Source organism: Panthera tigris, chromosome D2, assembly GCF_018350195.1.
Source record: "Panthera tigris isolate Pti1 chromosome D2, P.tigris_Pti1_mat1.1, whole genome shotgun sequence".
NCBI classification, from domain to species: Eukaryota; Metazoa; Chordata; class Mammalia; order Carnivora; family Felidae; genus Panthera; species Panthera tigris.
Genome location: NC_056670.1, coordinates 86,511,357 through 86,536,659, shown reverse-complemented (window position 1 = coordinate 86,536,659; position 25,303 = coordinate 86,511,357). Strand labels below are relative to the sequence as shown.

General features: G+C 61.4%; 2 protein-coding genes across 2 annotated transcripts; both read right to left on the bottom strand.

Moving 5' to 3' along the window:
* Positions 1 to 8,864: 8,864 nt before the first annotated feature.
* VENTX (VENT homeobox) lies at positions 8,865 to 12,242 on the bottom strand. Its single transcript, XM_007079741.2, is given in 4 exon segments — positions 8,865 to 9,676; positions 9,776 to 9,936; positions 11,719 to 11,992; positions 11,994 to 12,242. Coding segments are annotated over 4 exon segments (846 nt in total). The 5' UTR covers positions 12,024 to 12,242; the 3' UTR covers positions 8,865 to 9,295.
* Positions 12,243 to 20,096: 7,854 nt separating this feature from the next.
* UTF1 (undifferentiated embryonic cell transcription factor 1) lies at positions 20,097 to 21,388 on the bottom strand. Its single transcript, XM_042960812.1, has 2 exons — positions 20,815 to 21,388; positions 20,097 to 20,699 (listed from the first exon to the last, which is right to left on the bottom strand). Exons 1-2 carry the CDS (start codon positions 21,386 to 21,388, stop codon positions 20,215 to 20,217), a joined length of 1,059 nt encoding a protein of 352 aa, XP_042816746.1. The 3' UTR covers positions 20,097 to 20,214.
* Positions 21,389 to 25,303: the final 3,915 nt, after the last annotated feature.

Below are 25,303 nucleotides of genomic sequence, written 5' to 3'. Positions count from 1 at the left end.
GGGGCGGGCCAGGTGTGTGCATGCACGTGTGCGTGTGCACATCTGTAGGACAGGCTCTGGGCTATATGCTCAGAGGTGGGGCTGCCTGGCCAGCAGTCCCAACAAACTGGGCCACAGTTTCTCCACGGGTGGGGGGTCTCGGAAAGGCCAAGCGTGCCTTGGGAGGGGCTGTGTGCGCAGTGGCCTTGGAGGGCAGAGGAACGTTCCCATGGCTGGGCCAGTGTTCCGATACGGCATGGGAGAGAAGAAAGAAAATATCAAGAAGCCACGATTATCTCCCCCGGGGAGGGAGTCACAGGAGCAGCCTTGAGCCCTGACGCAGGCAGGCAGGGGCCTCGGGAGCCTGGCTTAACCCTTTGCTCCCCCTCCCACCTCCTCCCGCGGGCCCGTCTGTCCTCCTGGGAACCTCTGGGCATGGCCCCCACCCAGCTGGCACCCTGCACAGCCTGGCCCGGAGCACAGGTTCTGGGGACCCAACACGCACAGGTGGCTTCCTAGGGGGTGCCCGGGGTCACGGGAGCCCCCAGCGGAGATCACACTCAGGAGACCCCGAGCCCAGGCGGCCCCAGGAGCGCAGGAGTCTCTGCCCTGGTGCCTCTCCCAGCCCAGGGCTGAGGGCGGAGACCCACACTGGCTTCCTGTGTAGCCCACCCTTCGAGCCCTCATCCCGGCCGTAAATGGGTTTAGGACACCCAGCTCAACGCCAAGCCAGATGAACGAAAACGACCCATGGTGACGATGTCCTCTGCCCTGCGGAGCTGCACCGCGTGTATCTTTCCCCACACCTCTGTGGAAGGACATTCTGGTTCTAGGGGCATTGGCCCCCTTCCTCCTGGCACACACCTGGGGTAGAGTTGCCACTTCGCAGGCACATAACATTTAACCTCCAGAGGGGTTGGCCATTTTCAGCACCTCCACTGACAGGTGGGGAAACCGAGGCCAGGGGAGGCAGCCGGCCCAGCTCACTATGAGGCTGCAGTCCAGGCCTCAGCTCTTCCTCTGTGGAGGGGCTGTGAACGCCGCCTGGCACCGGCTGGAGCTCTCCAGTGGATAAGAACCCAGGAACTGCAGTGAATCCAAACAAGCACAGGGCAGGCTGGGGTGGGGGCAGGCTGGGGGTGGGGGCAGGCTGGGGGTGAGGGCAGGCTGGGGGTGAGGTCAGGCTGGGGTGGGGGCAGGCTGGGGGTGAGGGCAGGCTGGGGTGAGGGCAGGCTGGGGTGGGGGCAGGCTGAGGGTGAGGGCAGGCTGGGGGTGAGGTCAGGCTGGGGTTGGGGCAGGCTGGGGGTGAGGGCAGGCTGGGGTGGGGGCAGGGTGGGGTACAGGGCAGGATGGGGGTGGGGGCAGGATGGGGGTGGGGACAGGATGGGGGTGGGGGCAGGCTGGGGGTGAGGTCAGGCTGGGGGTGAGGGCAGGCTGGGGTGAGGGCAGGCTGGGGTGGGGGCAGGCTGAGGGTGAGGGCAGGCTGGGGGTGAGGTCAGGCTGGGGTTGGGGCAGGCTGGGGGTGAGGGCAGGCTGGGGTGAGGGCAGGCTGGGGTGGGGGCAGGGTGGGGTACAGGGCAGGATGGGGGTGGGGGCAGGCTGGGGGTGAGGGCAGGCTGGGGGTGAGGTCAGGCTGGGGTTGGGGCAGGCTGGGGGTGAGGGCAGGCTGGGGGTGAGGTCAGGCTGGGGTTGGGGCAGGCTGGGGGTGAGGGCAGGCTGGGGTGAGGGCAGGCTGGGGTGGGGGCAGGGTGGGGTACAGGGCAGGATGGGGGTGGGGGCAGGCTGGGGGTGAGGGCAGGCTGGGGGTGAGGTCAGGCTGGGGTTGGGGCAGGCTGGGGGTGAGGGCAGGCTGGGGTGAGGGCAGGCTGGGGTGGGCGCAGGCTGAGGGTGAGGGCAGGCTGGTGGTGAGGTCAGGCTGGGGTTGGGGCAGGCTGGGGGTGAGGGCAGGCTGGGGTGAGGGCAGGCTGGGGTGGGGGCAGGGTGGGGTACAGGGCAGGATGGGGGTGGGGGCAGGCTGGGGGTGAGGGCAGGCTGGGGGTGAGGGCAGGCTGGGGTGGGGGCAGGCTGGGGTGGGGGCAGGCTGAGGGTGCGGGCAGGCTGGGGGTGAGGTCAGGCTGGAGTGAGGGCAGGGTGGGGGTGGGGCAGGCTGGAGGTGAGGGCAGGCTGGGGTGGGGCAGGCCGGGGTTCAGGGCAGGCTGGAATGCAGTGCAGAACAGCGGTGCAGGAAGGTTGGGGGTGAGGGCAGTCCGGGGTGCAGGGTAGGCTTTGGTGCTTGGCAGAACAGGGGTGTAGGCAGGTGTGGGTTGAGGGCAGGCGGGGGTGCAGGGCAGCTGAGTCCGAGGTCTCTGTGTCCCACAGACCAGCAGGCTACCCTCTCAGGGATAGACTGGGAGAATCCAGCAAGGGTTAACCTAGGCCGGCTTCTGGGGGCTGGAAGGTGGTCTGAGCTGAGCAGACAGCAGTGGGAGCGCCCCCCCCCCCCCAGAATACAGCACAGGGAGGGAGTGCGAAGTCTTGAAGGCCACCCCTTATCGCCCCTCAGCTCAGTGCCAAGCACGTCCTCCAGGGCCAACAGGGATGTTTTCTGTCTTATAGGCAAAGGGAGGCCCGGGCCCAGTGTGTCTGGTGTCACAGGGGACTCTTGGGGTCTACAGTGCCCAGGGTTTGACTGGACCTGGCAGAGGGCACCGCCCCAGGTCATAGGGACCACGACACTGTGCCCAGGACGGCATGGACTCCAAGGAGCTGGCAAAGGGAAGGCTTCCTGGTGGTGGCGGCTGCCTAAAGGGCCCAGGAGGGCTGTGAAGAACCCACATGACTTGCAGCCCTGTCCCTTACCTGGTGTCCCTGGAATCCAGCCTCAGTGTCTGCCCATCGGGTACTGTCCTCACCACTTGAGGAGCGGACTGTGCCCGGCGTGCGGAAAAGCCTGACCCGGGGTCCCCCGGCCGGGCAAGAGCCAGGCTGGGCAGCCCAGGCTGCAGGGAGGGGCAGGCTGGGCAGCCCAGGACAGGGCGGGCAGGTGGCGTACCCTTGTCGGGCAGTGCACGGCCCCAGCATTCCCCTGCGGGGACCCTCCTGACAGCTCCCTCAGGCTGTCTCTGCATCCATTCCTTCACCTCCTGGAGCCCCCAAACACACGCGTGAGGGATGCTGAGACCCAAGTGTCGGGCTGTCCAGGGGCCACGGCCAGCTGGGCTGGCTGGAATCGGAGCCCCCACGGAGCATCCGGCTCCCCACAGCGGGCGGCGGAGGGGGGCTCCTGGGCACAGCATCTGCCACCGAGTCACTGCCAGCTCCCTGTGGCTTTCCGGAGACACAGACAGTGGACCTGGCCCCTCCCCCCAGCTAGTGGGAGATCAGACACCCCACCGTCAGGACAAACCCTTTGGCTCCTTGGAACCCCACTTGGAGGGAAGGCGGCTTGGGGGGTCATGAGATGACTGGAGGGGGCCGTGGACACCCAGCTGTGGGCAGGTTAAGGGGTCCGTGCCTGACATTGTCTCTTTATACCTTTCTGGACCTTTATAGGGCTTTATAATTAGCAGGCATTGATTTATAACCAGGAAAACAAGTCTGAGAAACCAAGTGGCAAAGTCCCGATGTTTTGGACCTGGGCAGGGCCTGTCCCCACCCCCCCCCCCCCCCGCCCTCTGTCTCCCTGTCTGTCTGTCTGTCTCTGTCCCTTGCCTCTTGCCTCCTCCTCTCCTGAAGACCCACTTCCAGGAGCCCAAGGTCAAGGGTGACAGTGGTTTCCCAGAAGCCCTGGGGCAGGTCTGAAGGGGGAATTTGACCCTGGGTCACAGAGCAGGACCCAGGACACTGTTCCCAAGTTTCACAGAGAACAGTGGCTGGGAGAGATGGCCCCTGAGTCACCACTGGGCTGGGGGGCCAGGGGCGAGGAGGGGCTTCACCCATTAGCCCCAGACTCAACAGGCGCTCCCGCTCCAGCCGGCGTGAGCAGCTGTGGGGGGATTCCTCCCTAAGGTTCCCCCACCCCGGCCTCCTCCCAGCAGAGGATGGGGGCCGGCACCTGCTTTGCCTCCTTCCTCATCACGGGCTCATCACGGGCTCACGGAGCATCCGTCCCCCACCACCCAGCTGCTGGCCTCTGCGCCTCTGTGCCCATCAGCCCGCGGCCGAGGCCCGAGGCCCGCCAGCACGGGGGGCACCATACCCTCCGGAGGCCAGGGGTCTGCGGCTGTTCAGGCCCACCCCTCGGTCCAGGCCACCGTGGGGTGAGTCGGCAGGGCCCGGACATGTCCACGGGACGCTGATGACTGTGCTCACGTGGGGCTGCTGTCCTGTACCCCCTGTGCCCACCGCGGGGTCCTGCCTCTGCCCACCCAGCGGCCAGTCCAGCTAGAGGTTCATGGGAGTCAGCCTCCACCCCCGCCCTACGGTCGGGGAGAGCCCGGGGGCTGCTGTGTGCGCACAGGCACCCGCCTGGACACGTGCACACACACAGACACGCACACCACCCCTCTCCTAGGCAGGTGCCCCCGGGCCAAGGATCTGAGAGCAGGGCAGTTCAGCTCCTGCCACGTGGAAGTATGTCCCCGGTCAGCGCCTGCCCAAGTTGGGGGACAGCTGCATCCACACGGGCGAGTGTCCACCGCTCTGTTCACAGAGCTTGCTGACTGTGGGGAGGGACAGATGTGGCAGCCTGGGTCTGAAACGGACACTCTTCTGGTCCCCACCTGTTCCCCAGGGGAACCTATGGTCCCCTGCCCTCCCCTCGGGCCCTGTGGTGTCAACATTACAAGTGCGTGTGTCTCTGTCCTTGGTCAGCGGTCCCCTGGGCCATGTCCCTCACCTGTGTCTGCATTCTCACCCCCCCCCCCCAACCCCACCACTGCAGAGCTCTGCCTTCTCCAGTCACCCCCCGGGGGCTCAGGAGCAGAGCTGAGCACACATCAGGTGTGTGGGGCCCTGGGAGAGCTGACCCACCTGACCCTCTGGAACTTGGTGCCCAGGGCCCGGGGAGGTGGGGGGAGGGGCCGTGCACAGTGAGGCCCTGGGCAGGGAGGGAGGGAGAGGGGAGAGCCGTGCGTTTTCCGGGCCCTGACGCAAGCAGTAGCTCTTTGGCAGATAAGTACTGGCCAGGGCTGGCCCGGCCCCAGGTCCCGAGCCAGCAGCCCCTGGGCCCCGTGGGCCTCGCCGCCCTCCCGCCCGCCCGCCCGCCCGGCTCAGCAATGCGCTCAGAGAAGGTCTTTGTGCCCCAATCTCGCAGGTGCGGGGGTGGGAACGGGGTCCTTGGCTCAGCTCGGCCTGTGACTACATGTGACAGCGGCTGCTGTGTGCCCTGCCCCAAGGTCTCTGCCTCACATAAAAGGGGCAGGCCGGCTGGCCGAGGCAGAGTCAGCAGAGGGGCTTTCCTCCTGCTCCATGCCTCCGCTGCCCACTCCGGCCGCCCAGGACTGGCTAGCTCCCCGACCCTCGTCCAGGACCCTCGCCCAAGACCGTTGCCAGGACTCTCACCCAAGACCCTCGCCAGGACCCTCGCCAGGACCCTCGCCCGGGACCCTCGCCCAGCACCCTCGCCAGCACCCTCGCCCAGGACCCTCTCCAGGACCCTCGTGAGCTGCTCGCTGTTCCTTTTTCCTATGCATATACTTCTTTGAGGGTCAGGCCTAAAGAGGTGTAAGGCATGGGAAAATGGGGCAGCGAGGTCCTCCCCCACCGTGGAGCTGCTGCCCTCCTTCTTCCCTGGGGGACAAGAAGGCTGGGTAACGTTGGCTTTCATGTGCGCCCTCGAGGTGTCCGGACCATGTGGTCAGGTCCTGCCCCTGGCTGACATCTGCCCCCAGGGCTCAGGACGCCTTCTGCAGAGGATGCCATGGAGATTTCTGCTTCCTACCCCTTCATTATAGTTTTGTAATCATGGGTGTGCATTGATTTTCTGGCCAGAAATGTCAATAAAACTAATTTTGTGTGAACTTAAGTGTGACGTAGTTCTGACAATCAGAGTTTAAATCAAAGCTGCTGCGGCCACACAGCAAGTGGGGTGGGGGCACGAAGAAGCTGCCGCGGCCTTGAAGGAACTGAGTGAGAAATCGTGGATGTGAAGGGAGCGAAATGGCTCCCAGGCTGGGAGGGTGCAGCCGCCTTTCTGAAAACCGGGGCCAGCCGGGGCAGGTGTCCCCAGGGTGCCTGGGAGCAGATGGTGGGGTGGGTGGGCCAGACCTTGCCCGCCACTGGCCCCTCGGGTCAGGGTGGGGGCCCTCGTCCCAGGAGCCTGTGGTCTCAACTTCCTGGTGTAGCAAAATGGACAGAAGCCCTGCTGAGCGGAGAGCTTAAACAATGATTGTTGGCCTTTGTCAGCTAATCGGCCCAGCAATTACAGGCGCCCCTTTATCAGCCGTGGACTGGGCCGGCCTGTCCCTAATCTCATTTGGTTGTCCTTCCCTCCAGGACCACTGCCTCCTGGGAAGGGATGGGCTGGGTGGGTGGCAAGGCAGGGCAGCCTCCAGGAGACCCTCCCAGTGCCCGCTGCCCACCCCCCCCGCAACGGTGCTTGTCCCTGTAGGTGGGGGTGGGGCACTGGGGGCTGGCTCCTGGTTCCACTCTGTGTGGAAGCAGCAGACAGGGCTCAGCTTCTGGGCACAGGGAAGGGGGTCCCTCAGCATCGTTGCAGCTAGAGGTGGGGTCTTTGGCTGACTGGGGGTCACACGCTTCACCCCAGCCCTGGGGTGGGGGCCCCTGTCGACAGCATGGAACTGAGTGGGCTGCTCCTTGCGCAGGGAGGACGGTCCACTGGGAGGTGGGGCAGAGCCATCCAGGTCCAGCCGGCTGAGGAGCCCCCTGAGGCAGTCCCGGGGCCAGGACTGGGGCTGGAGAGGCCCTCAGAAGCGCCCACCAACAGGTCCTCAGTCCTGGGGACCTTTTCCCCCCGGGCAGTGGGGCGGGGTTCCGGGGACCCCTCCCAGTACCTTCCTTGGGGAAGGGGTTTCTGTTCACCTGTTCCCTTGCCGCTTGCAGATTTCTGCGAGCTGGACCTGAGGGCACTGCTGGGCGATGAGGGACTCCTGGGGACAGCCCCTCCTCTTGCCCTGGGCGCCGTGAGATGGGATGTGCGTGGACAGTCAGTGTCGCAGCAGAGAGAGCTGCATGTTTTCACCCCTGTGGGAGTGCGGGGGCTGCACTGGTACAGCAAGCCCATGACTTCCGCTCTGCCTGATTCAGGGTTGTGGGGGTGGCCCGACTGAGAGCCCCCCCCCGGGGCCCACCGCCTCTGGTCTGGGCATGCCCCCAATCTAGCCACTTGCTGTGGTTTTAGACGGAGAAGTTCTCAGGGACAGAAGCCCCATGTCCACGGACCCACCACCTGGCTCCACAGCCAAGATGTTGCGTCTGTGCTCTGTTGTGTTGCCCTTGAACCCCGTGAGCGAGAGTTGCGGACACGGGACCCACAGATCATCACTGTCCCTCACCTGGTCCTGTGAGCAGAGATGGGTGGGCCACCCCAGCCAGTCCTGGCAGACCGGAGGCCTCCCTGCCTCACAGCTGTGCTCATGTGGCTCTAACCAGGGTTCACCTGGATGGCCGGGTCTCCCTGCCCCTCTGACAAGGGACTTCGGAGAAGCCCCGGCTGATGTCCGTTTTCTATCAACAGGAATTTAGGTTTTTGGCAAGACTATTTCATAGGTGCTAGAGTGTCTGAGCCACAGGGGGTGGAGCCCCTGCCCTTCTGAGAGGCCACGCCTCTGTAGGGGAGGGCTTAGGAAGCATGTGTCCTTCTGTCCACATCCCCAAGCCCATGGGGACTACTAGTCACGAAAGCCATTCGGGTTACAGGCAAGACCAGGCAAAGGCGTGTCCACTGCTCAGAAGTGAGCCGATGTTTCAAACATGTGATGCCCCAAGCTGGGCGAGTGGATCCTGGGCACACAGGAGACAGCAGACCCACCTGGTCGTACAGAACACAGAGCACACAGGTCACACAGGACACAGGATACACAGGTCACAGGACACACAAGTCACACAGGACACAGAACACACAGGTCACAGGACACAGAGCACAGGGGCACAGGACATAGGACACACAGGACACAGAACACAAAGGACACAAACCATAGAAAACACACCATGACTCAGTTTCCCCTGGAACAGCGGGCAATTTGGAAGTAACAAGGTAAGAAGACACTCAAGTTTTAGGGGTGTCGAAAGCAGCAGGTGGGTTTGAACCAGAGGTTAAGACAAATGAAAACACGAGCCTGAACAGTGTGTTTAAGTCCTGACCACAAGAAATCCTGGGTGGACACCATGACAGGATAGCAGACGTCCCACTGCTGCACAGCAACCCCCAGGAGGGACACAGAGTCCCTACGGGATGGTTCGGTCCACCGGCGCCTATAACTGGTCCGTGGCTTTGCCGCCCCTGCCAGAGTTGGTTCTGGTGCCCGGGCTTCCGCTGCTGAGACTGGGTGGAGAAACTCTGGGCCGAGAACCCGCCTAGACAGCAAGCTGGGCCCTCGGGCTTCAGCCTCCTTCCTTGCAGGCGCCCAGGAGGCCAGACTGCAGCCCGGCCTGGCCACAGGGAGCGCACAGGGCTGAGCCCCGAGCCAGGTAAGACACAGGTCTGGACACGCCGTGAAGAGCGGAGCAGCACACAGCACGGCGCCCCGCAAGACGTGGCCACGGAGGGACCTTCCACGTGGCAGTGGGCAGAGCCACCATCCCCGTTCCCTTCTGGCTTCCCACTTTGGGGTCACTGTTAACACGGAACCCAAACCCCAAGGTGATAAAAACAAACATCTTCCCTTGGCCCGAATCCCTCCGTGGTTTCCATGGTTACACCCAAAGCTTATGATCATACAGCACAAGAAAGTATCCATCCTGACTTCTAAGATTTTATTTTTAAGTACTCTCCACACCCAATGTGGGGCTCGAACTCACAACCCCAAGACCAAGAGTCACAGGCCCCACCGACTGAGGCAGCCGGGTGCCCATCTTTATTTTTCCAACACTTTCCATTGAATAAATTACCGCTGTATCATATGCTACAAGCCTGACACTTGGCGAGTCCACTTTTGGCACTGGATTCTGTTGGCTGACCCATCGTGTGTGGTTCCTAAACCGAACCTGCAGTAGTTTCCAACGAGGGAGTGGCTGTAAGAGGTCCTAAGGAAGGTCAGGGTTCCAGGTCCCCCCTGTGGAGACCCAAGGCTCACGCCAGATGTCACGGTAACAGCAATCGCTGGTGAGCGTCTTTCCAGGGAGATACCGGGCACAGTTCCACACACACCTACTGTGTCTGTGTCTGTGGCGGTGTGTGACACGTTCCAGCTGCAGGCCTCTGGGCCACCATGCTTCCTCAGACGGCATCCTTGGTCTGGGGCAAGGCACACAGGCCCCAGGGACCCCTGGACAAAGCTGGGCCCAGTGTGTGCACCAGGCCCCCAGGGTCTGGGAGGCAGCACACTGGAGGCTGTCTGCTGCACGAGGCCCACGTCAAGGCCAGGGAGGCTTGTTCCACTTGGCAGCGGTCCCAGAAGGAGCCAGGGGGCCATCCCAGAGCCGGAGGCCCAAGCGGGGAAGCCCAAGGGTACAGTGGCGGTAAGCTACTGGCCAGGGCAGAGAGTGGCAGGCAGAAAGCCACTGGCGTATAGAGCGTTCTGGAGAAAGGGCAGCTCAGCTGAGAGTCCTGGAGCTGATGCTTGTGCTTCATGCGGCGGTTCTGAAACCAGGTTTTTATCTGTGGGGGAAACTAGATCAGAACAAGGGCGAGAACAGCCACCGCCCTGGCCCATGCGTCCCGGGCCCCTCACCTGCACTTGGGTGAACCCCCCCTCACCTGCACTTCCGAGAGCCGCATCTCCCGGGCCAGCTTCCGGCGCTCCAGGGGGCCCAGGTAGCGTTGGTGCTGGAAGGCGCTCTCCAGGGTGCTGACCTGCTCCGCCGTGAAGGCCGTGCGGACCCGGGGCGCCCGCCCGCTGTCGGCCTCCTTCCTCACCCCTGAGGAAGGACAGAAGGCACTGAATCCTTTAGGATAAAAGTGCCACTCCCGTGGGACCTGCTCCCCTAGCTCGGAAGTGCCCCAAGCTCTGTGGCCACAGGGACGAGAGGAAAGTCTGGGCCCCCCTCCTTCACTTTCACTGCTCTGCTGTCCCTTGCAGTCCTTGCACAAATGTGGATGAGGGGGCAGCCCCTCCTCCCCTCCCAGCTCAAATTTGGGAGGGTGGCCAGGATGGAAATACTGGAGAAAGAGGATTCTGGAATGGAACAGCGGTTCTGATGCAGCCCCTCACCCTTCCACTGGGGCACGTGGTCACTTCCAGAAAGGGAGCCCCACACATCCTTCCGGAAAGCAGTTCCTCTGGCTGCTCACAAGGAACCTGAACCCAGTCGGCAGTAAGGGCTTGGGGCCGTGGTCACAAGACCCCCAGTCTCCCCTGCCACCAACCATGCGTCCGTGGCCAGTCTGTGTCTATCTAAATCGGCGGTGGCAGATGGCACTAAGTACCCTGTGTGGTGAGGAGGGTCACCTGTCTTTTCTCAACACATGTTTGGCCAGAATGTCAGATTTTACCAAGTCACTTTGAACACATACCTGGGAGAGTGCAACAAGACAAGACACGCTTTGCTTTGGAGGTGGGGGTGGGGAGAGTGGAACTAGTCAGTGTGAAAGATTTGATGATTTGGTTGGCTTTTTTGAGGTGGGGGGGCTGGTTGCAGAAAATAAATTTAAAATTTCACTTCATGGAAGTATAAACTTGTTCCATAGGATTATTTAAACTTTTTCAAAAATGAAGGGCGCTCAGTCAGTTAAGCGTCCGACTTCAGCTCGGGTCACGATCTCATGGTTCTCGGATTCGCTCTGTGCTGACAGCTCGGAGCCTGGAGCCTGCTTCCGATTCTGTGTCTCCCTCTCTCTCTGCCCCTCCCACACTTGTGCTCCCTCTCTTTCTCTCAAAAATAAAAACATTAAAAACATTTTTTAAACCTTTTCAAAAACGAAAACTTACAGATAATATCAACCCCACTTTGACTAGGCAGGGCTTTAAACTTAAAAGCAATGATAAAGTCACAAAGACTAAAAGAACAAACCAGGGTTCCTGAGCAAATGACAAAGGGTTAGACCAGGTTTAGGAAGCCACCAAAACCTCCAGGAGCCAAGCCACAGAGGCACTGGAATCCCTGTGAACCGAAGTGCCAGGGCTGTCCCCGACCCAAACCTGCAGGGGCTCCAGGCTGCCTGTGAACAGGGTCAACTCTGCACGCCAAGCCGAGGCGCCCAGCTTTGAGGGGAGAAGCACAACGACCCCTCTGAACCCGGCAGGTTTCATTTAAGACGTGCGTCCAGAGCCCTGTGACTCGGGTAGAACTGGCCCCCCCCCCAGACTTGCTGCAGAACTAGAAAGTCAGTTGCACAAAGGCACCAATGTCGCAGTCAGGGCTCACAGGACAGGAGTTGCAGCAGCGGTGGGACACAGTCCACAGGCAGTCAGGCCAGGAAGAGGCCAGGGGGTCAGCCCTTCTAGGAGGTGGGGGAGGAACAGGAGCCCCCGGGACTTGAGGAGGGAAAACCCCCGTTGCGGCTTTCGCCTCCGAGAGGAAGTGCTTACTTGCCGGGGGAGGGGGGGGGGTCAGGTGGAACCTCAAATCCCAGCCCCCACCTCCAGCCCCAGTACCCAGGATGTAGTGGGGTGTGTTAGGGCCTCCCTCCTCCCGAACCCTCCAGGCTCCCGTCCCAGTCTGGGAAGAGGGGAGCACCCTCCCCACCCATCCCACACCTACCAGCTGCAGGTGTCCCTGGCGCAGACACTTCCGAGGGCTTCACCTCCTCCACGCCCACGGTCTGGGGGAGCTCCCCGCTGCTGGACACCCTGGCTGGAGCAGACAGGCTCCCCCAGGAGAGTTCAGCGGGCCTGATGGTGTGTGCCGGCCCCACGTGGCTGCTCCGGGAAAGCCAGTCCACTGAGCCAAAGCTGGACGGCTTGAAGCCACTGGGCAGGGTAGAGGAAGGAGACATGGCTGTAGGGGACAGACTGTGGAGGTGAGGCGCAGGGTGGAGGTGAGGGTTTAGCAGGGCTGAGCTGCATTTATGAGCTCAGGAGGAGGGAGGGGCAAGCAGGTTTGCAAAGACCGCTCCAATCCTCCTCCCAGCCCAGATAAGTAGCACCTAATTGCTTCCAATTCAGAGGCACAAAGAAGGCCATTCACACCTCCCCCGGCTCCGAGATGTCTGGGCAGGGGCGGGGCTGTGTCCACCAGTTTGGGAAGTGGTGCAGGTTGGGGACTTGTCACATCTTTTCATCTCCTCCCCCCACCCCCCGGCTGGCCTAGGCTTGGGGAGGGTGACGATGGCCCCCCTCGCAGCCTAGCACTCCTGCTGGAGGCTTGTCCTCTCCCGAGGTTGGCCCTCCAACCTGCCCCTTGGATCTGCATTGCCAAAGGTGACAGGTGTGCACACCTGAGGCAGAGGGTGCTTCAGGTAGGGGGAGTCAGCATTACTGCTCCCAGGGCCGGGTGGGCTCCCAGGCCAGGAGTCCCCTGCCTCTGGCTGTTTGGGTGGGATCCGGGAAGGGGACTGTGACCAGGCGGCGGGCCGCGTAGGGCTGCCCGGGGAAAACCCTCTGGTCCCAGTTGGCCCTTCCCTCTCAAATTGTACTCGGCGCCCCCCCCCCCCACAACCCCATTTCGCCCCAGGCTTCACTTTGGGGCCCTTGAGTTGGATTCCAGTGACAGGAAGGAGGGGCGTCTGCCCGCCGAAGGCATGGAGGACCCTGCGGGGAAGGACGGGGGGAGCCACTGCCCTCCACTGCAGCGCTGTCTCCACGGTGGCCGATGCAGGCCTCGAGCTCCGGGAGGGTGCAGGAGTGACTGGGCTGCACAGGCCTCCCCCGCGGGCGCTCCAGCGAACCTGCCGGGGCCCTTCGGGGTCACGGACCCCGTCCACCTTCCTCTCCCCCCGCCCCCCCCCCCAACGCGTCTGTCTCCGGGACACGACCCCAAGGACCAGCCCGAGCCGCGTTCAGGGCGACCCGGGGCAGCGCGGCGGGAGCACCGACAAGCGGCGTGGTGGCCCTAGCCCACAGGCCGGCCTCCCGGGGGCGCCGGCGCCAACCTGGGCGGGACCGCCAGCCTCTACGCCCGCCCCGCCCTGCGGGATCAAAGGCCCCTGGGGCCTCGCGGGGATTAACACCCCCAGCCCCGCCCCCCAAGCCCCCCCCCTCCCCCCGGCCGGGCTGGGGGGGGCGGGGGCGGGGGCTGGGGAGACTCCCGCGGGCACAGCGGGAACCGCCAGGCGCTGACCCCGGCCCGCGAAGGGTCAGAGGAGGAACCGCGACGCGCCAGCGGCAGTGAGCCGTCCCGCTACCTGGGGACAGAGGCCCCGCAGGTGGGGGCCCGCACCGCTCACGGGGGCGGCGCCACACAAACCCGACCAAGGGAGACACCCCTCCCCCCCCAAGACTGCTCAGGCAGCGCGGAACTGGCCCCAGAAGCACCTCGAGAGAAAGAGGAACGCTCGTGGGGAATTCGTGTGTGGTGCGCTCACAAGCGGTAATTGATGAGATGCCAGAATTCGCGCACGCCACCCGGAAAGAGCGCCACACCTTTGCAAACCCAGTTTTCTCGTCTTCATTTCCAGTCTTTCAGGTCCCCCCCCCCCCCAGCTCTGCTGGGCGAGTCCTCACTAAGGGGACCCTCCGGCCCACACATTCCCAGCTCCCGGCTTACACCTTCCCCTACCTGAACCACCGCCCCCCCCCCAGCCCCCGCCGCTGCCAGCTGTGCCTGCGGTGGACCCTTCCTCCAGCACCTCCCTGGGCTCAGGCCCCCTCTCCCCTCATCCGGAGCTTGGTGGTGCTTCTCCCCTCCCCGCGGCCGTCGGGGTCCCCCCTCTCCCCGGCATCTCGAGCCAATGACAAATGTGTCACCCTAACCTCAGCTTCCTCACTCTGGGGCTGCAGGCCCTGTCCCTGCGCTGATTCGGGGACCTACGTCCCCGGGTCTGCTCCCCCTCTGCCGTCCTCCGCCGCCTGCCTCCGAGGCTCGCGATCAGATGCGAAGTGGCCTTGGCTCTGACCGCTGACCTCGCCACTGAATCCCGCACCTGCTCGCCTCGGAGACGGGGCTCCCCGCGCGGAGTCCAGTCTATCACTCCAAAGTCCTGGCAGCCCCGCCCCCAACTCGCGTCCAAAGTCCCCATCCCCCTGACCGGACATTCCTGGCCTCAGCCACCCGCCTGGGCTCCGGGTCCACTGTGTCCCGCCGCCCAGACGCCTCCGCCCCGCCCCGCGCCGCAAGGGCCAACCCGGACGTGCGGCCGACGGAGGCCGGCCCCGCCCAAGACCCCCTTCTCCACGCCATTAGGAAGTGGGGAGGAAGGGGCGGGTGCTGGGGGACGCCGGCTAGTCCATTGCGGCCGCAACGCTGCCCTTCCGGTCCCCAGACTCACTCCAGCGCCGCGTGGCCACCCCAGCCTCTCGGGGAAACCAGAGCCACATCGCGCGGCCCGCCCGCCACGCCCCCACGTCGGATCACCCACGGGGCGGCTCCTCCCCTTCCCTCTCCACCCCTCCCCCTCCTTTTGCCCCCCCCCCCCCCCCCAGACTTCCCTCGACGGCCCCCTGCCCTTCAGACGCCCCTTCGGCCGGCCTCCCTTCCCGTGGGAGCCCCCTGACTTCCCTGTTTGTGCTTCGGGCGGAAAGAACCAAGGTGTGAGCGTGGGGCACTCAGCTGGGTAATAGTCTGGGAAGAGAGCAGAGTGGGTGGGGTGTGGGATTCCCAGGCTGCAGGTGTGATGAGGCAGAGGCCCCTCCCCCTCCCCTCCCCTGCCCACCTCGGTGGAGAAGCGAGTTAGTGTCAGGGCCAAAGGACTCCCGACCTTCCAGCTCTGTTTACAAAGGCAGGTGGGAGGGGGACGCGGGAGTTCGGAGAACCGCAGGGTTGATACAGGTAACTATCTGGTAGAAGATATAACCAGAAAACCAGGCGGGGTTAATCAGGTTCCATTGCATCAAAAGGAAGTGAGACCTACTGTTGATCTCTTTAGGGATCTGACGTTTTTGGGGAGGCCGGAAGGGCCCTTGAAGGACTATGTCAGAGCCGAGGGCTCAGAGAATAAGGGAAGGAATGGAGTGTCCGCTGGGTGTCCTGAAGGTGAAAGAAATTAGACTCACTGTATAGGCAGGAAAACCCGCTGGAAGGAACAGTGGCTTGTCGCATGTGGGTAAATGGCCAATGCTTGCACCCCAAGCAGACTCCCCACCTACTGGTGCTGGGCTGCATCTGGGTGTGAGGCCTGGGAAGAAGAGCAGGACCGTCAGACTCAGGTCCGTGCCTGGGACCCAGCAGGGCTTGGGTCTGGGCCAGGTGAGGAAGGGAGTCTCACGCTGGCAGAGCCACGGGTAAAGCGGAAGAACAAAAAACATGTTAGGATTTCTCTGGATTCAGATAGCAAATGACAGTTCTGGGAGGCACTAGCACACGGATGTGAATAGTGAGCTGCCTTGCTGGGCATCATGGGAAACAAGGTGAGGGGCGGGCAGGGGAGACTTCTGGAACATTGGACTCACTGTTGGATTCGAATGCACTTGTTTGATAGATTTGACAAGTGACTGGGGGAGCTTGACTGCCGCAACAGGGCACCACAGACTGGGGGCTTAAAAGGACATTTCTTCCTCTGGCAGCTGGAGGTCCAAGATCAGGGTGTGGTGCGGTGGGGTTCTGGTGAGGGCACCTCCTGGCAAGCCGATGGCCACTCCCTTGCTGTCCTCAGAAAGCACCAATCCCAACGACGAGGCGCCGTCCTCAGGACTGAGTCCTGTCCCAAAGGCCCCGTCTCCTGACACCATCACATTGGGGGTTAGAATTTCAACATACACATTCTGGGGACACAAACATCCAGTCCATAATACAGAACAATATGGCTTCTAACAGAACAATTTAGCAGCAGAACCGGTGTGGAAGGTTAAGTAGCAGCCAGTAATATGGTCAAAGCGGTCGGCCTCCAGGGTGCAAAACCAGAGGAAGAAATCACAGACACTGAACCTGGAAAGAAAGGGGGAATTAGGCCTCTGGTAAGACTGAAGGAATATAGGAGTTTATCTTATCTCATTATAAATCATATGAAGGATAAGCCAATTTACCAAAATCTTAGATATGTGTTCTTTGCGAAAAAAATGATAGGTCAAGATCACTCAGCCCTGTTTGCTTTGACTTGGAAAAAGATGCAGGTTTCAGAGCCCCAGCAGAGTCCAAAAGCAGCAGGTTTGAGAATGTTCCAAAGATCAATGTAATTAGGGAAACAAGCGTGGAAGAGACAAGAATCTGGACGGACAGACAATGACAGTCAAGAAGATGACAATTTCTTATTTTTAAAAAAAATTTTCATTTATTTTTTTAAATTTACATCCAAGTTAGTTCACATATAGCGCAACAATGATTTCAGGGGTGGATTCCTTACTGCCCCTTCCCCATTTAGCCCATCCCCCCTCCCACACCCCCACCAGCAACCCTCTGTTTGTTCTCCATGTTTAAGAGTCTCTTGTGTTTTGTCCCCCTCCCTGTTTTTATATTATTTTTGCTTCCCTTCCCTTACGTCCACCTGTTTTTTATCTTAAAGCCCTCATATGAGTGAAGTCATATCATATTTGTTTTTCTCTAATTTTGCTCAGCATAATATCTAGTTCCATCCACGTAGTTGCAAATGGCAAGATTTCATTCCTTTTGATCACTGAGTAATACTCCGCTGTATATATATGCCACGTCTTCTTTATCCATTCATCCATCGATGGACATTTGGGCTCTTTCCATACTTTGGCTATTGTGGATAGCGCTGCTATAAACATTGGGGTGCATGTGCCCGAGAAGACCGGAATTTCAAACATGAAGTTACAAAGGAAGTTTACCTCTGTTAAATTTTTTTATTTTTATTCATTGATTGATTTTGAAAGAAAGCACGAGTCAGGGAGGGGCAGAGAGAAGACAGAATCCCAAGCAAGCTCCAAGCTCAGCTCAGCCTGACTCGGGGTTCAGTCCCAGCTACCATGAGATCATGACCTGAGCCGAAATCAAGAGTAGGACACTTAACCGACTGAGCCACCCAGGCGCCCCAAGTTTGTTTTTTTAACTGTTAATTTTTAAAAAATGTTTATTTTGAGAGAGAGCGCAGGGGAGGGGCAGAGAGCCAGAGGGAGGGAAAGAACCCCAAGCAGGCTCCCCCAGTGTGGGATTCCCATCTCAGGAACTGTGAGATCGTGATCTGAGCCGAAATCAAGAGTCGGGCACTTAACTGACTGAGCCACCCAGGTGCCCCAACCTCTGTTAAGTTTTGAGGCACAACTGGACATCAGAGAGAGTGCAGGTACCAGAGCTAATTACAGATAAGGAGTGTTGAGCTATTCGGGAGTAAAAAAGCAGCCCCGCACATTGATAGGGTTATTTGCCTACTTGTAGAAAAATGCATTTAACATTGAGGTGTTCTCTTGTAACCAACAGATTGATCACCAGATAAAGGTTACTTCACAAGGCCCTGGACAGCACTGGTCCTTGACGGATCAGCAAGATGTGAAAACACTCCTTCTGGTTCCAGCCCCAGAATGCAAAGGTGCTGGGCTGGGCTGGGCGGGCGGCCCCGAAGCTGGGCGGAGAGGACCCTCAGCCACAGAGCTTCTTCGGCTGAACTGAGGAAGGGCACAGGCGATGCGCACAATCCCTGGCCCGCAGGGCAGCACAGAACAGAATGGCACGACGGGGAGCTCCACACTAGGCGGGTGGGTCGCCCAGGCAAGGAAGCAGTTGGGCACGACAGTCACTCTGGCACCTGCCAGAATGCGTGCTGTAAGAATGGTCGTTGAAGGTGCACACTGCACAGCCACTCGGGTGGCTGCTATAAAAAAAAGTCTCTGCGTCAGCGAGGATGCAGAGAAACTGGAACCCTTGTACACGGTTGGCGGGAATGTGAAACAGTGCAGCCATGTGGACAACAGTATGGAGATTCCTCAACAAACGAAAAACAGAGGGGCACCTCATTGGCTCAGGCGGTTGAGCATCCGGCTTCGGCTCAGGTCACAATTTCGTGGGTTTGAGCCCCGCATGGGGTGAGCTTGAGCCCCGAGTCAGCACGGAGCCTGTGTGGGATTCTCTCTCTCGCTCTCTCTCTGCCCCTCCCCTGCTCATGCTCTCTCTCTCTCAATAACAAAGAAACAAAAAATTAAAATTAAAAAAGAAATGAAGGGTATGAACCTGCTGTCCAGGGGCTCCTAGGGAGAGGGCACTAATCTGAGGAGTAGTCCTAGGAGACCCTGCCCTGTGCTCGTGGTCAGGCCCAGGGAAGGATTGCTAATGGCCAGTGAAAGCATCGCCACTGTGGCGTGTCTGTCCCGGTGCCCAGAACCAAGCATAAGACATGCACATCACAGAACAGGGTGCGGACACGCCTCACCTCACTGACCCACAATATAGCCCCGGACGAAGGGGAGGGACAGCGAGAAGGGATTTGGGAATCTTTGGGGCATCCACAACAGCAGGTTTAAGGAACAGAGAACCCGGCCAAGCAGCTGGGTTGAGCCAAGGAAACATGAACAGCCCAAACTCCCTCCTCAGTCTGGAAGACACGGAAGATGGGCAGAGAAGGTACGTTCAGGTTCCTTACTCCAGCATGAGGGGCCTGAGGAGGCCATGGGATGCACCCCATTTGTAAGGTGGGCAGTAAGGCAGATGGGTTTTCCGAGGTGCCTTCAAACCTCTCAAACTCGATGACCTCCACAGATTTCTTTCAGCCACAAAATAGCCTTCCTCCAGAGCAGAGGGTCCCCGGGCATCACCCCCACCCCGGGAGGCTGACATATTTGCCCCAGCCTGTGGTTCTGACCTTCCAGTGGGAAGTGGCCTGTGGGGTGGGGGCGGGGGGGGGGGTAGGTCTGCAAGTTGGAATCAACCCATAGCAGGTTTTTGGCAGCCTAGACACTCTCAGGGATCATAGCATAGACAGCATCGTGAAGCAGAAGAAAGTGTGTCTTAAGGGAGGTGACGCTTTGAGTCATTTTTATGCTTTTGGTCTCACAGAGGCCCCACGACCTGCCATAAATATACAGCCACGGGTGGGCTCAGCTTCTGGGGTCTGGGAGACCACTCCTGCTCCCATTTGGGGATCTCTGCAGGCCAAGGGTCCAACTGGGGTCTCTTCTCCAAAGATTCCTGAAAAGGGCTTGGGGGAGGGGCTTTACCCCCCACCCCCACCCCAAGCCCCAGGTACTGCTGGAACCTTGGAACACAGGGCCAGCAAGAACAACTATTTAGCTTTGTGGCCTCGGGGCAATCACTTGTCCCTGAAAAGAACCCCTACTTGGTGGAACTGTATTGTTATGCTGGCCAGTTGCCTCAGGCTACTTCCTTATCTCCCCAGGGCAGGAGCACCTCCCGGCCCACCCAGTTCTCATTCGTTGGATCCACCGAAAGAGGGTGGGGGTCAGTTACTATTTGGAAAATGCTCCCAGGGCAGTTTTGGTCAAGTCTTCTCAAATCTGCAGGACGTGGTCCTCGGCCAAAGTCTCAGAGCCTGGGCTACCCACAGCAGTCACTTCCCCGGGGACAAAAGGAGCCCCTCTCCTGGTATGCATTGGCTGTCCTGTTGCCAGCTGCCTCTAAGGAGTCCTGCTTTTCCAGAGCCCAGCCGGAAGGTTTAGGCCTGACTGGGGTCAGGGTGGGGCTCTGAGCACACCCTACCGGCAGCTCTGGTCAGGCTGGGGGAGCGTGCCCACAGTGGAGGAGACCCTCTAATGCCCCAATGGCTCAGGCAGAGTCCGGTCACTGCTATTTTCCCTGGGGGTCCAATCTCCCCCCTGGTCCCGCTCAGTTGGGCTCCCAGGGAGGGCAGAAAATGCTCACCCACCAAGGCTGGGCTGGTGCAAAGTTCTGGCGGGCAGGGTCTGGGAGGCTCCGGGGAAAGCCAGTGTTACAAGGACCCCAACTTCCCATTCGATGTGCCCTTGCCTCCTAGGGAAGGTCCTAGTCAGCATCCCAGCACGCCCCAAGGCACAGACAGCCCAGGCCCTCCACCCCCCACCCCACAGGGAGACATTTTAACCTCGGCCGATCTCTGCAGGCCGTTTTAGTAGGGACCACTCCTATCTAACACAAGACGTGCACGCGTTCACAAAATTACATCGGGAAAAAAACAATCTTTTTATTGAACATACCTAGACTTGGAGTAGGGGAGGGCCGCAGGATGGGGTCAGGGCGGAGGGAACGTGATCGTACAGAAAGGATCGGAGCAGCCAGGCCTCAATCTCGCGGGTCGGCCAGGACGCCTCGCTCGGCGGCGGCGCTGCCTAAGATGAAGCCGACGGCCAGGGACACGGTCTGGTCGAAGGAGCCGCGCAGCTGCTCCACGTGCTGGTTCAGGGTCAGCAGCTGGTCGCGCAGCGGACCCAAGATGGCCACGATGTCGCCCAGGTGCCCCAGGGTCTGCAGAAGGGCGGCGTTCAGCGACGGGGGCGCGGACTGCGGGGGCGCGTGGTTTTCGGGGCGGCCGGACGGAGAGTCGGGGTCCTCCCGGGCGGGATCTAGGGCCGGCGGCGGCGGGGATGCCGCGGCGCGGAAAGGCGCGTGGTCCTCGGGGCGGCCGGGCGCGGCGGCAACCGTGGAGAACGCCGTCGGGGAGCCGGGAGCGCGCGGTGCGTCTGCAGACTTGGGCGGCGTCGGGCTGAACCTCAGCGTCCAGGCAGGGTCTGCGTCGGGGTCGCGGGCGGCGGGCGGCGGTGGAACGTCTGGAACGCGGAGCGGGCGTCGGGCCGGGCTCCGGGGCCTCGCCCGCCGCGGCTCTTACGCCCAGGGGCCCCTGCTGCCGCCCCGGCTCCCCCACCCGCCCCCGTCCCCGCTTACCCGGTCCCGCGGACGAGAGGTGCGCGGCGGCGGCCGCCCGGCGGCCGCGCGGGGGGCGCCCGGGCCCCGGGGAACGGCGGCGGCCGCGGCGGTGCCCGTTGTCGCCCAGCAGCCCCATGAGCTCGCGGATCTGCGCATCGAATGGCCCGGACGGCTGGCCCTGGGCGTCGCGGAGCTTGTCCTTGAGGAACTTGTAGCGGCGGCGGCACTGCGCGGGCGTGCGCCGCACCTGCTGGCGGGCCAGCGCGGCCGACACGCGGCGGTAGGTGGGCAGCGCCTGGCGGCGGTCGAGCAGCAGCGCGCGCCACACGGTCGGCTGCAGCAGCGTGCCCAGCAGCAGCTCCGTCTCGCGGGCGCTCCAGGGCGTGCGCTGCGCCGAGCCCGGGGACACGGGCGACCCGGGGAGCCCGAGGGACGCGGGGGACGCGGGCGCTGCCAGCGCGCCGGGCGAGGCGGGCCGCCGGGGCGGTGTCCCCGGGGCGCCCCCGGCCGGCCGCAGCTCGGGGTCGGGGCTGGCCGGCGACGCCGGCGCGGGGGGCGCGGGCGGCGGCGGCCGCCGCGGCCGGAGCAGCATCCCGGGGCCGGCGGGGCGCGTGGGGTCGGGGCCGCGGCCCGAGAGAGGCCGCCGGCACGGGATCAGAGGGTGCACGCTCGCCGGAGAAGGAGCGGGAGCCGGAGCCCGAGCGAGAGCCGCGAGAGCCGTCGCGGGTCTACGCCGTCCGCCCCCGCGCGCCCCGCCCCGTCCCGCCCCGCCCCCACCCAGCCAGCCGACTTCAACTTGGGCTGGCCCGGGCCCTGGCCAGGAACAGACCACAGCAGCTCTACTTTTTAAACTCTGGAGTTGACGAACTAAAGGATACGGCAGCTTGCCCGAGGCGCGCAAGGTTCGATTCGTTTTTACGCATGTGCCGTGCCCTTTCACCGCCGCGCTGACCTAGCCGTGGAACATTCCAGCTCCCAAAGGCGCCCCCGCGCCCCTCCCATTTGCCTCAGGCGCGTCCCCGCCAGTGGTTCGCGGAGGCGCTGGTGTTTGGGCCCCGCCCCCACCTGCCGTGGTTCTGGTGTGAGCACCGAGGTGTGGTCGCCGCTGCGTGCAGCCAGCTCAGGGCAGGATCTGCTGAGTTATGACCAGAGCTCAGAATTGGTGTCATAATTCATTCTCTCTCTCTCTCTCTCTCTCTCTCTCTCTCTCACACACACACTTCACAGGAAAAAACTGCTTTATTCTAATAACTACCCTTAACATCAGATTAATAGAGAGTATTGAGCATTTCCTCCTGCAACCAGGAAGAAGACAAGGATGCCCCAGCATCACTGGTTCTATTCAACATCATTCTGGAAGTGTAGCCAGAGCAATAAGGCAAGAAAAAGGAGTAAGGTTTATAAAATTGGAAATGAAGTAAAACCATCATTATTTTCAGGTGATATGATTGTAAATGTAGGAAATACAAAATGATCTGCAACCACATTATTAGAATTAGTAAATGAGTTTAGCAAGGTCATTGAGTACAACAATAAACAAAAATCAATTGTATTTCCATATACTAGCTATAGTCATTTTTACAACTTTTTAGTTTGGGGTAATTGGTGGCACAGAAGGGACTGGAGACCCTGTGCCACCCCTCCCCCCCCAGAGGAGCGTCTCGTGGGACCATGGCACCTTTGTCAAAGCCGAGGAATTCACGTTGGCAGGACACCATTGACTGAGCCACAGACTTGACTTGGGTCTTAGCAGGTTTCCCAGAAACGAGCCTGTTCTGTCCCAGGACCTGGTCCAGGGCACCGCACCGCGTGCGGTCGTCTCGCCTCCTCTGTCCCCTGTGGACCCTGGCAGTTTCCCACTCTCGTCCACGTTCTGGACACTTTGAGGAGACTGCTCGGTGCTTTGTGGGTGTCCTTCACCTTGGGTGTGTCAGATGCCTTCTCATGATGCGCCCGGGCTTGTGGGCGTTTGGGAAGAAGACAGACGTTGCCGGGGTGCCCGCCACCTCTCCACCGTCCGGTCGCCAAGTGCACCCCACACGTGGGGGTGAGCGGGCTGCCCTTTGAGGGGGGTGGTCACGTGTTGTTTGGGGCTCTCCTGTAATTCTTCCTTATCAGTGGACTCGTGCCGTCCCACATGACGGGGTGCCGTCCCATGCCATCAGCTGGAGGCGCCCGGATCGCCCCAGCTCTCTTTCTCTTTCCCTCTTGTCCTGTGTCCATCTGACATGCCCCCCACCCCCAGTACTTCTCTGCTTTGTGGCGCTACCAGAGACTTCTGATCATCTTGTGCTTTCCCCGCTCCAGCCCTAGAGTCAAGCAATTTGCCATTTCTCCAAAAACCTGTGGTTCCTTCTTTTGGGGAGAGTGGTATCTGGAATCCAAGATCTGGATACGGGTGTGCCTGTTGCTACCGGGGTGTCACTGCTTCCCAGCCACTGGGTCTCGGTGGGGAATGGTTTCCCCCGCCCAGGGTATATTTGTTGATGTCTGGAGATGTTGGCTGTCACAACTTGGGGGCTGCTGCTGGCATGTAGGGGGTAGAGACCAGAGGTGCCGGGAAACACCCCACAGTGCACAGGATGGCCCGTCTGCCCGGCGCATCAGTGGGGCCGTGACTGGGCTGTGTGCTGGGCCCGTGGAGGGTGAGTTAGGAAGCCTGTGTATGTGCACCCGCCCACGTGTCCGCACCTGGCCTCCCCACTGGCTTTGCTGCAACTTCTCTCTCTGACAGCGGGAGGCCCCGGCCCCCTTATCCACAGCTTACGTATTCACGGATCAGCCCTAGTGTGCAAGGGAAGTAGCTTTAGGATCGCTGAGCCGAGTTCCCCGGAGAAGTCAGTCCATCGACTGGGTGCAGGCCTAATATGGTCTTTGGCCTCGCAGTTTCCTTTCAAAACACTGTTTTCCAGGGAGACTTAGGTCAGCCCCCCAAAGGGGTGGGAGGCAGCTGAAGACACCGGGGCAGCTCCAGGCACAGTGTGCCCGTGCGAATCCCTCCTGCCTTTAGAGCAAGCTTCAGACAGCAGTAGGAGCCCCGGCAAACGACCCCAAACCACCCGTCTGGGGGCTAAGGCCGGTGGGCGGGCCAGCTGACGGGGTCCTCTTTCACAGAGCAGACGACCGCCTCGGCGTGGGGAGCCGTCTGCCCCTCAGCACGCAACGAGGAGCTGCGTCGTGCGCCACGGCATAACCAGTGACGCTGAGCACTGGCCGGCGCTGGCCCTGTTTGGTTATGCCGCCGATTCCGTGGTCAGAGCTGGGACGAGGGTTCGGGCGGGCTGCTGGGCGTTCCCTTGGGACTGGGGCGGGCGGGTGTGGCACCGTTTCCGGGGCCCTGGCCTGGCTGTTTGGGGCCCCACAGGCCTCTAAGCGGCATGTGCTGGTGCCCGGGCGGCTCCGGGGCCGGCCGGCCGTCTCTCCCGTCTCCGCTCCGTCCGCTCAGGACTGCCGCCTTGGGCCTGCTCCAGCATGGTGGTCTCGGGGTACTGAAACGTTGCCCGTGGTGGGGCCTTTCCCCAGAGCACGGATACACCGGGCCAGCCTTCATCGGCATAGGAGTGGACTGCCCAGGGTGGGGACCTGGGAAGCATGGCTAGCTTGGGGGCCTAAGGGGTCACTGGTTGTCAATTGTCCTAAAGGAAAACCTGTTGATTTGATTAGACCCAGTGCAGTGGAAGGAGATCCCGGTCCTCCTGCCTCAGGGGGGAAGAGAGACCAGGGTTTAGTGATTTTAAGGTGGGTGAGGACCCAAACCACCCACCCACCCGCGACTGGGACACTGGGACCCACCCGTGCAGCCACCGTGCGCGGTAACGTGACTCTAACAGGACGCTCTTGCCAGGCGGGGGACTTTACCCTTTATTACAGGGACTCCCCGGGTGGCTTTTCCGCAGAAAACAACCGTGTATGTCCCCAAATTCTTCGAACCCCTGGTCTCCTGACCCTCCTTTCGCGGTGTCTGGCAGGACCCTTCCCGGTGGCAAGCAAGCCTCAAGGAACATCCCTGTCTTGCCCTGGTGAGGGAGGACCCGGCCGTCCTGCCCTCAGGCTCAGGGTGAGGCCGGCAGCCTTCGGGTGGGAACCGGCTGGGGACGCCCAGTCCGTGGCAGAACGAGCTTTGTTTGAGTGGTTTGCAGGCAAACGCTTCCTATGGCAACGGAGAGACCGCGCGCTCATGGGCCCAGCAGTTCTGGGGTTCCGCTGTGGTGGGGCTGGAATTAAACGAGTTGGCAGACCTGGCCCTTCTCCGTGCCACCCAAGGACATACTGGCTGTGGCCGGTACTTCTCGCCCCCTGGTGCCTTCGCGAACACCCCTGAAGTTGTCTTCGTCCGGCCACGGAGGAGCCCACGTGACTCCCGGTGCGAGTGTCAGTCTGGAGACAAGCCGTACGGAAGCCATCTTGGTAGAAATGACTTTATTTAGAAATCTGTACCAGTGACATTTGGGCGACATGCAGACGATCGCGCTTAAGCTGAAAGCCCAGTCACTTCCCCGTGAATAAA